Raw genomic sequence first — 15,315 nt, 5'->3', positions numbered from 1 at the left:
AAGACAAATTTCTCGTCCGAGGAAAGGGAAGAGATCAGCGTTCGATCGTCAACCGTTCCATACGGTAGTTCGCGATCTCATTGCCGTCGACTGGTCTGGACCGCGCAACGATCGTCCCCTATCAACCTTCAGCAACATCATAAATCATGTTCTTCTGGGCATCACCGAGAGGCCCCGGCAAAGATGCTTGGCCCCTGCACCATGCAGCCTGCCCCTGAACCACTGAACCATCCAGTCCCGTCGCCGACTCCACAGAACGCTCTAGTCCCAGCCAGCCCTGCTCTTTCAGGGCTTAGCGCTCCGCGCTGTGCGCATGTTCTCGGCCTTGGCTGCTTGCCCATGCGATGGAGACTAGCACTAAAATCCAACTCGGTCAAGCCTGCTGCTCCATGCCCTGCCGACGTGCTTCGTGGTGGCTTACTAGTAGGCGGACACTTGCTCCCCCGGGGTTGTCATCCTTCTTACCTCCCCAACCCCAAGGTTGCGAGGGTGTTGCCTTCCGTCAGTGTCTAACCACCCGGTTGGAGACCCGACAGTAGTGTATGCCATGTCGGATCGTTCATAACGCTCGTGTCGCGTTTTTATCCTCGCTCCTTTTTCCATAGCCCGTCGAGGCTGCGTCGCTCGTTTCTACGGATTTCCCACCATGGACGCCGTCTCCAGCTCAGTGGACTGCTGCGGCAGTCCAAATGTCCGTCACTCACGCTCAATGATTTCTCACTCTCGTTCGTCTTCGCTGCGTCGCTGGTGTCCCGGGCTGCCTCGCCGACCATTCAGGAGTCATGGGTCGCTCTACTATAGCCTGTTAATTTTAATGCTTTCTCTTTGCTTCTCGCCAATATCAACGCTGGCGCAACCGACAACTTTCGCATCGGATCTAACCGCGGATGACCCCCGATCGGCTTTGGGGCCGGGTGGAGAGATGATTGTGGATGATCTCCCCGAACGATCATGGTCACTCGAGCTCCGCGAAAGCGACAGCAACAGCGACGCAAAGTCTTCTGGTGTAGATCACAATGATGGCTTGTTACTGCACCGGAGCATCCTCACTGCGACCAACTCCTCCTCCAGCGACCTGCCCACCGCGTTCGATACCCTCTCCAACAACTTCGCCAATGCCACCTGCACCGCCTTCTTCTCCAAGTTCCGCTCCAATTCGACCGTCACTGACTGCCACGCTGTTTCGCTCCTTCTCGGAAACTCCAACTCGTTCTTTCACACGCTGACCTCCGCTGTGGCTACCTCTCACGTGCTCGACGTTGCATGCTCGCAACCAGTCGCCGCATGTGCATCGATCATGACATCGCTGGCTGAGGAGATGCTTCAAGACGACAATTGCGGCCAGGACTATGACTCGAATAACTCAGTTGTCCAGAGCACGTATCAGGATTTGATGGCGTATGAGCCGATGTACCGCGCTTCTTGTTTGACCAATCCCGATACCCAGGATTATTGCTTTGTTGATGCTGTGACCAATACATCGGCTCCCGAAGATTACAATGTCTACTTCATGCCGATCGGTGGCACATTGGGTTCGTCTGGAAAACTTACCTGCAACAAGTGCCTGCAAGCCACCATGGCCATTTTCGCACACTGGGCCAGCATCGACGACCAATCTCTCGACACAACCTACCTCCCCTCTGCCAACGTGGTGAATAATTACTGTGGCGCAAACTTTGCGACTACCAATGTCACTGTTGGCTCCGACAAAGTTACGGCTGGCGCTGGACTGATGGTGCAATTGCCGAGTATCCCACTCGCCGCTTCATTATTTACAGTTGCCCTCGGCGCCACAATAGCGGGGATATTTTAACTTTTGGGGTTGAGCTTCAGCTATACCCGTTGTTTTTGTAATTGCATTTTTCTTATATATAGAAGGGTCGCTCCTTTCCCCTTCTTCTTTTCCCCCTGGGGATTACGGTCATGTGTAATGTCAGCGAACAGCGTGCCATTCCATCTGCGTGATATACACTTTCTTGTCTATTAGTTAATTCAATCTGTATATTCATACGTTCTTTTGTGCCAGAGTATCCCCTAGAGTGTTTAGATTTCTTTTTACGAACATGGCGCTTGCCCCTGACGCCCCACGATGTCGATCAGGACGCCCGGTACCTCCCTCATCTTCGACTGATCCTCCGACCGCGCACGATCGTCACAGAGATATGCCAAAAGCTGCCCCAAATGCATGCCCACATGTGGGAAGCACTGCCTCATATCATGGGGAAGGCAATTTCAAAGGGGCACCGCCCCGGGAGTTGGTAGTGGAAACGCGATCCCTGCTCAGCCTCAGCCCCCAATAAGGTGACTAGTCGGTCGCCAAATCTGAAGCGCCTACATTAACGTCGGCTTGGCGCGAAGTTCTGAAGCACAGTGCTTGTTTTCATCTCCCCTCACTCGTCATGCTTCATCATGCCTCTACCCCAGGCTCTGCGAGGCAGCCTGTCTGAACAATTCGCTGCCGTTCGGCCATTGGCCGACTCGCTATATGACTCCATCGGCCGGGAGCCCACCCTGATCAACCAAGCGCGGGACGAGCTTGATCTGCTTCGTGTGGTGCTGGATGTGACGGAAACCTCTTCGGCGCTGCTATGTGTGGACAATCCTCCAGCACTGGGCAGAACTCTTGAGAGCTGTCGATTGGCCTTGGTGGAGCTGGAAAAGGTTCACCACCGGGATGAAGTGCGCTCCCTGAGTCCACTGTCCGATATTCGGGCGCGATTTTCATCCTTGATCTTTGAACTCAGCGTTATGAATGCTGATATGATGATGTGGGTTGATTGTGAACCAATTGCGAAAGTGTTGTTATAGTTTTTAATTGACTTTGTAGATCCTCGCAAAAGAATGTCAACCGCCTGCTGCGGGGCTATATCGAAGATGTTCGAGCGGGCAAGCGAGAGTCTGCCATCGTCTCAAATGTGCTCGATGATGCTTTCCCAAAAAATAAGAAAGATGAAGCATGGAAACGGCTACAACAAGAGCTGCATGATGTTGGCATTGTGCCTGAATGGTCAGATCAGGACCATGGCTATATCATTTCAACGCTCCGAACTGCTGTAGGCGAGCAACTCCTGCAGCGCAGTGTCACAAAGCCAGTTCCACCGAAGATACCACCACAGCCAACGAAACCGCAGTTTTCCCCAAGCAATTCGCAACCATACGCAATACTTATAGCGGAGCCATTCACGCTACCACATCAACCTCCAGAACATCAAGAAAGAGGTCTGTCTGACAAAGAGGTACTACCCATGGAGGACTTCCCAATCCCAGTGGCAATGGAGCTACAAGATGTGGCCGATACAGAAAAACACGTGTTACTCAGAGACAACGTTCCTGTTCCGATCGCGCGGGAGCCGTTCTGTCCAGAAAACGGTGCCTCCGATAGACAAGTCCTGGCGCAAGAAATATTTCCTATTCCCGTGGACTCGGAGCCCAGCATTGAGAACAGCTTGGTAAACAGATCAGAAAATAGCTCTTCTGTGAGTGGCTCATACCTGCCAAAATCCATGATCCGCAGCAAAAAGCCTAGTCTCGTGAGGCGGATGAAATTCCGGTTAACTAGCAGCAAAGAGGAATTTGTCTCTCTGATCCAGATAGGCGGTCTATACCCGGTCAAACTGGCTCTGGATAAAGGCGCAGATGCGAATACGACCAATGACGAGGGACAAAGCGCGCTTATGGTGGCTGTTTCCTTCGGCCACCACGATATTTCTCAGCTACTCCTCGAGTATGGCGCGAGCATTGACAAAGTGTCACACAAGGGCGACTCAGCGCTGGGCACAGCCGCACTGATCGGCCGCGAAGATATCGCGCGGATGCTGCTCGTGTACGGTGCAGACCCCAATGCTGGCAAGAATCGCGGCAAAACAGCACTCTCGCAAGCTGCTGCGGCGGGATATGAGCACATTACTCGGCTACTGCTGGACCGTGGTGCTGATCCAGATGGGCTATGCACTAGTGGCGACACCGCGCTCGCGCGAGCGGCCTTCTACGGCCACATCGATACCGCGCGGTTGCTCTTGCGCAACGGGGCGCTGGTGGACAAAACGGCCTACCCTAGGCAGACGCCGCTTTGGAGGGCTGTCCATCAAGGCCAGACTGAAATGGTACGTCTGCTGATGACTTTTCGCGCAGATCCGACCACCAAGGACGTACATGGCCAGTCACCACTGTCGCTGGCGGCTTCGCTTGGCCGCAGTGAGATCCTTCGCATTTTCCGGCAGTATGGATACCAAACGTCGCCACTCCAGTACTACTGAGGGAGATGCTTTTATAGATCATCGTGTATATTTTTTTATTACATTTTCACCATGACAAGATACCTAGCTCGCGTTGATTCATCGTTCAAGGTGCTCCGCCTGAAATGCAGCCGCATAGATATCCATGTCTTGCACGAACCCGTTCAGTCGCGTGGGCTGCCAGTCTAACACATGCTTTGCCCGCGCAGAGGACCCTCGGAAGCTGGTGCTCATTGCTTTGGAAAAAAGATCACCGCCATGTCCCTTTAACTCGACCGTGCCCTTGAATCCCCAGGTGGTAGCTAGTGCATCAAAAATATCCCGCATACTCTCCTGGCTCGTCACCAGATCGAAGACTGGGTAGACCCCCGTGCCCGGAAGCAGATGCACTTTCTCGATGGCCTTGACAAAGGCACTTGCCGTGTCGTCGACGTGAATGAGGCCAGGTCGTGAGTGAGCGTCTAGTGGGATTTCGACTGCCTGCAATGCCTCGTTCGCGGCCTCGAATAGGGGCGTAATATATGCGGACCAAATGGTGCCCTCTCGTCCATAGAGTAGTGCAGGTCGCAGAATCATGACATCCAGAGAGCCAGTGGCCTGGAGGACCGCTGTTTCCATGTCGACTCGCCAGGCGACCAGCTCTTCTGGAGGCGTATTTGCTCCCTCCCCCACGATATCGAGATCATTGACAGGCTCGGAAGATGAACCATGCACCCAAGTTCCAGAGCAGTAGATAAATCCGAGCTTGGAACCCTGAACCCCGCGGCTCTGAGCTGCCGCAATCCGCTCGTCCCCGATAGCAGCCACGTCGCGGAGGAATTTGTATGAGCCCCCATCGGCACCAGCGACATCCAGAACCACATCGATATGCTTGGCGCGGATGATCGACAGATAGGGCTCTGGCTGGTTCTCTGGGTCCGAGCAGAGAACGGGGATGATCTCTTGTTTGGCGAGCTGCGTTGCTTTGGCTGCAGTGCGGGCCATTCCGTAGACGGTATGGTGACCGACCTGGACAAGCTGATGGGCAATCTGCCGGCCGAGATAGCCAGTTGCCCCGATGACAAGCACCTTTGGCATCTTGGCGACGAGTTTAAACTTGGTTAGGCCGTTGTGATTGCTTGGTTTTGGTGAATGTCTCGTTTATACGGGGGCTACAGGGAGCGAACTTATAACAGCCTCGGGGTCATAACTTTCGCCAGCTTCATCTTAACCCCGCGAGATCAAAAGAGAGGCAGTCAAATCCTAAACTCCTAAACTCCGGTCAGGTGAGATGATGGTAAAGGTCGAATATAATAACAACTTCCGCCAAGGCAGATGGTGCACACTAAACCCAAGGGACCAAGCGGCCCTAAATCCGTAAAATCCGCCGCCTTCCTGCAGCCTCCGGTCGACTCGTGGCTGGCATTTCCACCCCATAAACGAAGATCAATGCCTCATAGGACGCTCTGCAGTTGGGACACCAGCGTCTTGGCACCCCACAATGACCGCGGGCCAACATGCCTGCCGCCCTACGGACGCCTGGTGGCTGTTCTCCACTCCGTACGGAGAAGGTTAGTGGCGCACTGCCGCATCCATCCCTTGCGGATTCACACCGGAAGCCCGGCAACTCCTTCAGGAATTGAGGGGCAGCATTCAGCTCTCGGAGTCGTGAACCTCGTAGCCATTTGACCTCTTCATATCCCTCGCATTCGATCCCATCCCATCGGTGAAGGACACTGTACTTATATACACGACGATACGGTCCCTGTCGCTCCACAAACGCTATTATGTCGGCTATCACTGCCTCTGGCCTCCTGGGCCCCGTCGCCGCCCTTAGTGGTTGGACCTTGGTGATGGAAGTCTGGATGTATGCGACCTGCATTCCGGTATACAGAAAGCTCCAGCTTAGCAGTGGGACCACCAAGAGCCAGCTCGATGCACAGATGCCCACCTATGCTCGCTGGAAGAGGGACAATTACAACCACCTCTTCGAGCAGCCAACCCAGTTTTATGCGATTGTCCTGGCGCTGGCCATTGCCGGTGCCGGCAAGGAGGAGAAATTCAATGTCGTTCTTGCGTGGACGTATGTTGGCGCCCGCATTTTGCACAGCTTGGTACAATCCACGACAAATCATCTTCCGACGCGGTTTGCCGTTTTCGGGCTTTCGTCAAGTGTTTTGGCCGTTATGACTGGAAAGCTTGCCATGCTTGTGCTCTAAAGCATAACCGAGATAACCTCTGCGGCTCTCTGGCAGCGGTTTTGTATCGGGTCGGTGCAAGAGTATCTCAGGAGTAGATGGGAGGTTCCGCGACTGATCTGCCACAGTGGCGAGTCCAAGAGAGTGGGGCGAAACTCACTTAGATGCCTATGAGCGGACTTGAAACAAGCAGGAAATTGTGTATATGGTGGAAAGGTGGAAAGGTGGAAAGGTGGAAAGGTGGAAAGGTTGAACTTCCTCAAAAAGTGGTTTTATATATGGCCATTGAAAGCCACGTGCACCGAATGAGCGCCAAATGGAGAAGCAACCTTGCAATATATCTGATACTGCTATAGTCGAGCTTACCGCTACTCTTGACGAAGTCCGGTATATAGTCAATAAATACACTTCCAAAGTATATCTATCAAAAATAGCATTTCTACTTATATTAGCACTGTAAACGGCGGACCTGTGAATTACCTGTTCGAGTTAGTTTGCGATGGGCAGATCCAAGCAACGGAAAATGTCACCGGTATTGCAACATGTCCCGGCAGATGTCCCTCGGAGTGCTCCCGCTTTCCGAATCAAGATCCATCTCTTCGATGCAGACGACTTAACGCGAAGGGAAGGCAAATCCTGATCTCCATTCCTCTAAGCGAAATAAACCTTTCAAGTGCTGGGAAGAGAGATTCAAAAAATAGTGTTGGTCGGTCCAATAACGGGTCCGGTCGTCACAAGAGCGTTTCGTTTCCTGCCGTTCGTGCTTACTTCTCGGCCCTTCTGGTCGAAGATCGGCTATAGTTCCTATCCTAGCTATTTGAGGGTGCTTTACCTCGTTGTGTTTCTATGCCTTTGAGCACAGATGCCACTGTATCTAGATACATCTTGAGCTAAGATTCAGTCATCACATAGGTCTGTGACCAGCCAAGCTCAAATACCGAACTAGTGGATGCGCAACATACCCCTTGTACAAGAAAAGGCTTACCACGGTCGTGGAAGAGGGTTCTTTATTGGTGAAGCTTAGGGAGGAAAAGGATCTCGCTTGGCCGGAGGTGACAAGACAGTTTGCACAAAGGTTCCCTGGGAGGAGTAAAAGGGTCTTTACAGGTGTACTGGAGCACGACACTCAAGGTTAAAGGGTCCATGTTCCCAAACTACACCGACTAAATACTCTCAAGTCAATTCTGACATGTCTTTCTGACCCGCCTCCCCATCTGCTCTGTTCACCAGTGCCGCAACGATTAAACTCCATCCTCACTGGATTATGGCACTGATTGTGGAGAGCAAATAGCAGCTGCGAGTTTTTTATTGGACCACTCCAGATTCTCCTCTGTGATACGGGAGACATTAGAATCTTGCAGGAAATACAGCCTACTTGATACTCATGAACTTACGACAGTTTCCGCGAATTGGTTGGGAGCTCCAGTTTTTGCGATCGTAAGGTCCAATGCACCCCTTGATTGATGACATGCTGAGAGCGTCACTTGCAATGACCAGGGATTAAGTGCGTGGGTTGTCAAAGCGATGCTATCAATTCTTCGTGGTCGGCTTATGAAGCGCCAAGGAATTCGAGCGCGGCTCCCATCTGCCACCAGCGCAACTGATCTCAAACACCTTTGTCGCGACCAAGGACCAGCGATGAAACTCAATGTCAGACGTCCTGCCCTTTCGACTTTCCGATGTTTGAGGTCTCATGCAGCTCAAGGTCTTCAACTACGAACACCGGCCGTTTTTCAAGCATCACCACGATCATTATCAACAACTGCTCTCCCTACGTATCGCGAAAGCCTCACCGTCCGCACGATAACCACTATCTCCAGGCAAATGACAGCGCCAAACCCCGAGTTTGAGCACTTCTTTCGTTATACAAGCGGGCGATGGCTCTGGGATGAAGAACAACAGCTTCAGAACAGGTATAAGACCTTCAATGTTGCTGAGCTTCAAGCCTTAGCAGCCAAGGCCATTGGCTCCGACGGCTGCGTCTCAATAATAAAGTTGGCAGAGGGAGGATACAACAAGGTCTTCCGTTTGATTATGACAGACGGGAAAACCGTGCTTGCCCGTATCCCAAATCCAAATGCCGGCCCCCGGTTTTATACGACTGCCTCCGAAGTTGCTACTATGGAGTTCGTAAGTTCATCCTTCCACTTTCAAGCGCAGGAGGCGACTGGCTTATACTCCTGCAAGGCTCGAGATTTCCTCCATATTCCCGTGCCTTACGTGTTGGGTTGGAGCGCTACATCTAATAACCCCGTTGGCTCGGAATATATTCTCATGGAAGAGGCGACCGGCACACAGCTTGGAGTACTTTGGGATGAGCTCAGTCCTGATCTCAAACTCTCCATTATGCGAGAGGTAGTGTCCATTGAGTCAAAGATGCTGTCGGTGTCGTTTTCACAGTATGTTTACTTTATCCCATTCGCCCTCGTGTGCGGAGTCTGATCTATGTTTCGTTAGCTTTGGCAGCATATATTTTGCGAGCGACGCCGTGGAGGGTGCAGTTCCAGCTCAAGTTACCAGCGAGGCGTCCCCCGAACTGAAAGAGAAGATATACGAGAAGTTCAGTATCGGACCTACTGTTGACAGGGACTTTTGGCACAAACAGCGCTCTTCGATGGATATCTCGCGGGGACCCTGTAAGTATCACCATACGGCTATGTGATGTCCTTTTTAGTTGGTCGTCTCCAGGGTCAATTCCCAAGGATTATGCGTTATGTGTTGGCTGGCGTGAAATACAATGGATTAAAAATTACGCGGTTCCGAAACCACCCAGCGAGGCTATGTTGGTCTCATCAGCTCAAAATAGCCCACAATCACATCTGCAGCTGCTGGAGAAATACCTCAAAGTGGCACCTTCCATTGTGGACATTGAACCCATCCTCAGTCGCCCTACGTTGTGGCATGGAGACCTTCACTCCTCAAATTTTTTTGTGAAAGATGGTCATATAACGGCTGTCATTGATTGGCAAGGCACGTGGGCTGGGCCACTCTTCCTTCAAGCTCAGCCATCCCCGCTTGTTGACTACCAAGGTGACATTTTACTTCAACGCCCGGACAACTTTGACGACCTTGACCCTGAGCAACAAGCTCAGATTAAACGAAAAATATTCAAATCGACGCTATACCAGCTTTATCTGCTGGAAACCGAGAAACGCAACCCCTTGCTTACAAAAGCATTCCATATGGACCATGGAAAAACAAGGCGTCTTTCGGTTCAACTGGCCGGGAATACATGGGATGATGACATTGTCTCTTTTCGGGAGGCGCTCATCAACATTGAAAGGTACGTGCTCGATGCTCCCTCCTTTCTCCGGCCGATATTTAATGCTTTCGTAGGTTTTGGCACGAGCTGGGCATTCAAGGTGGATGCCCGTATCACTACACACAGGATGAACTACATAACCACGCGGTCGACGCAGAGGGCTGGAATGAGGTCCAGGACTTTTTTGACAGTATTGAAGGCCTTGTTCAAAGGGATGGCTGGACACATCCTGACACGTTCGATGCAGCCTTTGAATTCTTCTCAGAACTCAGAAAACGGGGTCTCGAGCGTATGAAAGGCGAAGAAAAGCACATTTTCGAAAAACAGACCCGTTGGGCCAAATGACTTGAGAGCATCTGGGATGCCACAGTCATGGCACGCGACGAGGAAATATCACCGGGGCTACCTTATCCGAACGCCAGATGGATTTAAAGAAAAATAATGCGCACTGCAATTATCATGAAAGGGACGGACTGCTGTGTCCTATATCATTACAAATGCATTCAACGCCAACACATTTATTTTCCAACCCATTTCGGGAATGGGTGGTGTTTTCTTCATATTTTCAACATAGAAACACATGTTCTGTATGAAAATTCGACCAATTCCGTGTTTGATCCCCTTGCCGACAAAACATCCTGGGTTTTGATCCTCGCAGATGTGTCAGTAGGCGTGGAATAGTTCGGTCGGTCGGGAGATAAGTGGGAGGTATGCCCTAACGATGTAACTAGGTGGCAAAGAGTTCGTATCTTGGTAGTTGAAAGGGCGCAAAGGAGAAAAAAAGGTTGAAAAGCCGCAATTGCTCCCTATTTCGTATCTATTGATAATTAGCCGCGCGCGTGTAGATCCCCTACAATGTGAAAATCCATGACACTGCACGGATTGAAACATATGGGCAGTGGGCTATGCGCCTTGGTGACGCGGCCTGCATCTACCAAAGAAAATCACGCACACCTCCTAGCCTGTCAAAGTCTTGCCTTGAGTCTTAGGTGCGGATGGTATGTAGCCGCCAACCCATTCCATGTCTGTCATTGGTCACCGATCCCTGTCGGACCAAGTTGGCGGTTTCATACCAGACTATGTATTTATTACTACACTCCCGCCCGTCCAAAGTTACGGGTGGAAAGGCAGCCGTTTCTGGCGCCAGAGGCTGTCATTTTCGGCGTCGATTTCACCGGCCCTCAGATTCTAGATGTAAATCAAGGAATATGCGCGCAGGAAGCAGAAAGGGTTGCAGGAAAGCGCTCATGAAACAGAACAGCAAAAGGAAATTCTTCTCTAGGTGGATCAACTGCTTCTGTTGAAGATGTCACCAAGGGCAACCCCGACCAGACTCTGCGGCTCGCCGCCAAAGCTGGTCCCGGGATTTGTGACAGTGGGAGAACCAGCGCCGGAAATGGGACTCTGGGCAGCGTCCCGCTCCCGCTTTACCCGGAAGTAGCCCAGCTTGGCGAAGCGGCTAAGGTGAGTCCAGAAGTGTCGGCCAGCTGAATGGGTGGCAATGCGGTCGAGCAGGTCAACTGTCGCTTCACGCACGACCTGGTCCGGGTGAAAAAGACCCATGCTCAGATAAAACAGTCCTGCCTGGTTCTCCGGAGCAACGGTCAGCAGTTGACAGATACCGGCATAATCTTTGACTGCATGAGATAGCGCAAGGTAGATTGCACCTGCATCAGCATGGGACAGCTTGAGGAACCGGAGCCGGTCATGGTGGTGATGTAGATCAGGCCGCTGGATGGGCCGTGCCGGATAATACATAGCAGCAATGTCTTGGATATACGAGTAGTATGAACGGGTATTCCGCCAACCCTCAATCCGTGAGACAGAGGCGGACAGCTCGCGCTGCTTGGCACCTTCGTCGGGCCAGACATAACCGTGACCCCGGAGAGATGTGGGATCTGTTGCATCTGTTTGATGGCCTGTCGGGCTGTCGGGCGACAGCTCTTCCCCAGGGCCAATTATATAGAGATTGGAAGCGCCATATACAGCTTCCTCGAATGCCGCAGAAACTCGAGTGAATTTGGTAATATATGCCCGCCATTTTGCCCGGATGGCGTTCTCGCCATGACGCTGGTAAATGCTGCGTAGAATGTCCTCCATGAATAAATTGTCTCCTGTGGGATCCGAGTTTGCGTGGGAAGTGGGATTCGGCAACAACGCGTTTTGTTGTTGGAAGAAGAGAAGTCCCTCAGTGACCGGGGCAGGTTCAACATGGCTTGAGATCTTCATACGACCTGTTGGCAGGTCACACATGATATCCCACCATTCTGGGTGATTGGCAAAGGTAGGGTTTGTGACGCCGGCAATGAAACCAGGCACTTTGAGGAGATCATCGATCTTGGTCAGATCAGTGTAGGGGAATGCGTGTCGGGTGAAGCCGCGAAGAATGCCACCAGATGCAAGTGCGCAAGCTGCAAGCACAGCTTCAGCCACCTCTCCTGACGGCCGGTTGTGTCCCAAAAATATCACTCGTTTTTGCGTGAGGATGGCGTTGACAAGCACAATGATAGGATGTGTAAATGGTCCACTGGTCGTCAGATGAGGATGGATTGGGAAAGGTTGTGGGGAGGTGGCATGGGGTCCGGCGAAAGTCTGAATGAGTTTGACGAGAGAGAAATCACCGACAGTTTCAGGCCAGATGACTGTAGGGATTTTCACGGGGATAGGGATGTCGTGGTAGACCACTTTGGATTCGAATTCATGCGTATCCCGGGGTAGAACGTATCGGCCTATCTTCTTCGGTGATGGCGGGCACTCCCCATCCTCCGCCTCTTGTTCTTCTCGTTGGCGAATCATTTGTTCAAACTTCTCGATAAACATATCCTTGGTGTTGCTGGATTGCAAGATGTGGCGCTCCAATATCGACATTTTCGGCATTAATGAGAGGTCCATATTATTTACTGCATCATAAAGTGTTGCGAGCGTTTCAGGGAAGGGCGACTTGAAGTAGTCTTCCAGTGCCAGCAGAAGAAGTGGCTACGATTGTCAGACCCCGTCTATATGATGTACAGGAAAGAGCTGACCTTGTAGATGTGGAGGAATGAGTGCCGGGTACAGATTGCCATGGCCTTGACGACGGCACCTCTGTTTTCTTGTCAGTCGGAATTCCTTCCGGGTCATGATGGGGAATCATACCGTCTGACAGTATTATCCTGCTTCGTGTTCACCAAGTTCAAGACATACATCAAGGGCGGACCTTCTCCACCCTCTTCGTCGTCACTGCTGTCGCCATCGGAGGGCTCATCCAAATCCTCATCTGGCAAACCCGCAGCCTCCTCATTCGCACGGTATCTTGACTTCCGCTTTTTCGTCTTTTTCCCGCCCTCTGCTTTGTCCTCATCATCGCCGCTGGTATCCTTGTGCAGGAAGAAAATGGTCCAATCCTGACTCCGCACATGCGTTTGATCCGGAAGCATCAGCTCCGCCAGCATGCTCTCATCCCCACTGATCGCCGCTGGATACTGATGCTCCATGATCGGACCGCGGTCAATATGGAATGACGCTACCAGAATGTATTCCACATGGCGCTCCGTCGAATCCAACGGATATTGCGATTTACACCGCCGCTGCTTGTAGCCCATCGCATTTTCAGCAGATGTGCGTCGGAATGAGGCGTGCGAGCCGCTCGGGGAGCGTCCGATGAAGGAGGCGGCGGGGGAGAGACGAGGGAGTCCATTGGTCTTGGGATTGGAGGTAGACAGGGAGTCATTCGACGGTCGATACGGCAGCGGCGACGCCATCTTGGGAGGGGTTGAGAGTCGAGACAGGTGCTCCGGGGTCACGAGAAGGAATCGAGGGGCATGCCTTGCTTGTCACCAGGCCTCGATTTGAGCGAAAGAATTGTGATGGGGTGGTTGTTTAATGCTGCAAGCCAATCACCGCCGAGCGGCCGAGAGTTCAATGGTTCATTCAGGGGGTTGCCGCTCAGAAAAAGGGAGATCTCCACAGCGGGGGCGATAGGCGATAACAGCTGCAGCTTGGCAGTGCGAGAGGGCCGCGGGCTGAACCTCCCGCGATGGGCGCTGCCCGTAGATAAATTCTGAAGTACATTTCTGGGTAGCTGCTGATCATGATTTTCAAATGACAGCTCTCATATGATCCATCCAACTCGTCCTCATCACTCGCAGGCGACGGTTGACAGCTCCAAAATTGTTGTTCCACGGCTCCGCACGTGCGTGGTCGGGCCGACTGTGTTGCCGGGGCATTGTTTACTTGCGATCTTCCACACTCGAGATATACTCCGCGCCACGCAACTACAGCAATCATGGTATGGTCCCGGCTTGGATGAGATGGATTTCATATCTAACATATCATGCAGTCAAATAACCCAACTTTCAAGCCCTCACCGCTGTCTTTTGGGAGCCCACGGGCTTCACCCTTCCGGCGCCCGTCGACGCCAAACTCCCCGCCGGGCTCAGCCCGTACGGGTGGCACGCCTGGGAGCTCGCCGAGTCGTGGGTATACACCAATGCAGTCGCCCAGCAAACTGAATCAGTCATACACGGTAGAAGAAGACGAGGCAGTCTCCTCAAGGAATGATCCCATCCCGCAGCCCAAGTTCACCCGGGAGCTCCCTCCCTCGCCGACCAAAGGAGCGCAGTCGCCCGGTCACTCATCGTCAATCATGGGAACTCGATCGCGTGAGCCAACGATTGCAAACACAGCTGCCTCAACCAAGCTTCCTGCCAATCAAGTCAGAGAAATCCGAGAGGCGTTCCAAGTCCTGGACCGGGACAACGACGGGCTAGTCAACAAGGATGACGTCGCAGACGTCCTAATGAACTTGGGTGAGTGGACTTGCTGCTCGTCCAAATCGCACAAGCCCTGGAAATTAATCTGGACACTGTTATAGGCCAAGACTCATCGCCTTCTACCCTCTCGCGCTTCTTCCCATCTGGCGCATCCCAAACAATCAACTTCCCGACTTTCCTAAACGCCCTTTCCCAATTAATGTCGCCCATGTCTTCGTCCCAAGAGCTCCTCAACGCCTTAGCTGCATTTGACGATGACGATAATGGCCAGATCGACGCGGCGGAACTACGCGATGCGCTTCTACACACTGTCCCCGAAGATGGAGGCATTCCATTAACGGAACAGCAAATCGACGAGGTCTTTAGCGGGTTTACAGGGCGGCGAGCGTTCGGGGGCCGGGGCGCAAAGACGGGTGGAATGAAGAGAGGCGAGGTCTTCCAGTACCACGACTTCGTCCGAGGTGTCGTGGGCGGAGGGGAAAATGGAAACAATGGACGACGTGAGGCAGATGCAGCTCAGGCTTGAACGCTGTATCAGGATTTGGTTTCCGAAGGAGTCGGCGCTGGGGGGTGTTTGCTTTGAATCTCTGTTTTGTCGCCCAGCTCCTCAGCTGGACTAGCAGTGATGAGGAAAGATAGCATATAGCAGTTGCGACGACGCTTAACAATTAACAATAAACGATGGATACTCGATAACCGACAATTCCATATCTCCAGATAGTCCGGTAAATAAAAGTAGGTACATAGTTGAGAGGCCGACGCGTGCTCCGCATTTCACTAACGGCAGAAAACAGACGGCCAGCTTCCAGCCACCGCAGCCCTCATAGTTGACCCGTCCCATCCCTACAACGAACCCTCCCCTCAACCAGAAGATGTGTATCTGTGGCCAC

General features: G+C 52.4%; 7 protein-coding genes across 7 annotated transcripts; 5 read left to right on the top strand and 2 right to left on the bottom strand.

Moving 5' to 3' along the window:
* Positions 1-646: 646 nt before the first annotated feature.
* N7482_008070 (uncharacterized protein) lies at positions 647-1,813 on the top strand (the record flags this gene model as incomplete). Its single annotated transcript, XM_056690194.1, has 1 exon — positions 647-1,813. The coding sequence occupies one exon, from the start codon at positions 647-649 to the stop codon at positions 1,811-1,813; it is 1,167 nt and encodes a 388-aa protein (XP_056539959.1).
* A 596-nt stretch (positions 1,814-2,409) lies between these two features.
* Positions 2,410-4,256, top strand: N7482_008069 (ankyrin repeat domain-containing protein; the record flags this gene model as incomplete). The annotated part of the gene is made up of 2 exons (XM_056690193.1): positions 2,410-2,768; positions 2,828-4,256. 2 exons carry the CDS (start codon positions 2,410-2,412, stop codon positions 4,254-4,256), a joined length of 1,788 nt encoding a protein of 595 aa, XP_056539958.1.
* A 78-nt stretch (positions 4,257-4,334) lies between these two features.
* Positions 4,335-5,312, bottom strand: N7482_008068 (NAD-dependent epimerase/dehydratase family protein; the record flags this gene model as incomplete). Its single annotated transcript, XM_056690192.1, has 1 exon — positions 4,335-5,312. One exon carries the CDS (start codon positions 5,310-5,312, stop codon positions 4,335-4,337), a length of 978 nt encoding a protein of 325 aa, XP_056539957.1.
* Positions 5,313-6,001: 689 nt separating this feature from the next.
* On the top strand, positions 6,002-6,433 carry N7482_008067 (MAPEG family protein; the record flags this gene model as incomplete). The annotated part of the gene is made up of 1 exon (XM_056690191.1): positions 6,002-6,433. The coding sequence occupies one exon, from the start codon at positions 6,002-6,004 to the stop codon at positions 6,431-6,433; it is 432 nt and encodes a 143-aa protein (XP_056539956.1).
* Positions 6,434-8,236: 1,803 nt separating this feature from the next.
* N7482_008066 (aminoglycoside phosphotransferase family protein) lies at positions 8,237-10,019 on the top strand (the record flags this gene model as incomplete). Its single annotated transcript, XM_056690190.1, has 4 exons — positions 8,237-8,811; positions 8,870-9,048; positions 9,101-9,695; positions 9,749-10,019. The coding sequence occupies 4 exons, from the start codon at positions 8,237-8,239 to the stop codon at positions 10,017-10,019; spliced, it is 1,620 nt and encodes a 539-aa protein (XP_056539955.1).
* Positions 10,020-10,961: 942 nt separating this feature from the next.
* On the bottom strand, positions 10,962-13,414 carry N7482_008065 (AFI1/MesA family protein; the record flags this gene model as incomplete). Its single annotated transcript, XM_056690189.1, has 3 exons — positions 10,962-12,650; positions 12,698-12,758; positions 12,810-13,414. The coding sequence occupies 3 exons, from the start codon at positions 13,412-13,414 to the stop codon at positions 10,962-10,964; spliced, it is 2,355 nt and encodes a 784-aa protein (XP_056539954.1).
* Positions 13,415-14,142: 728 nt separating this feature from the next.
* On the top strand, positions 14,143-14,951 carry N7482_008064 (uncharacterized protein; the record flags this gene model as incomplete). Its single annotated transcript, XM_056690188.1, has 2 exons — positions 14,143-14,461; positions 14,527-14,951. The coding sequence occupies 2 exons, from the start codon at positions 14,143-14,145 to the stop codon at positions 14,949-14,951; spliced, it is 744 nt and encodes a 247-aa protein (XP_056539953.1).
* Positions 14,952-15,315: the final 364 nt, after the last annotated feature.

Source organism: Penicillium canariense (assembly GCF_028826845.1).
Source record: "Penicillium canariense strain IBT 26290 chromosome Unknown utg000006l_segment0_segment0, whole genome shotgun sequence".
Lineage (NCBI taxonomy): Eukaryota > Fungi > Ascomycota > Eurotiomycetes > Eurotiales > Aspergillaceae > Penicillium > Penicillium canariense.
Note: the sequence above shows the minus strand (reverse complement) of the source record. Positions and strands in the feature narration are given on the sequence as shown.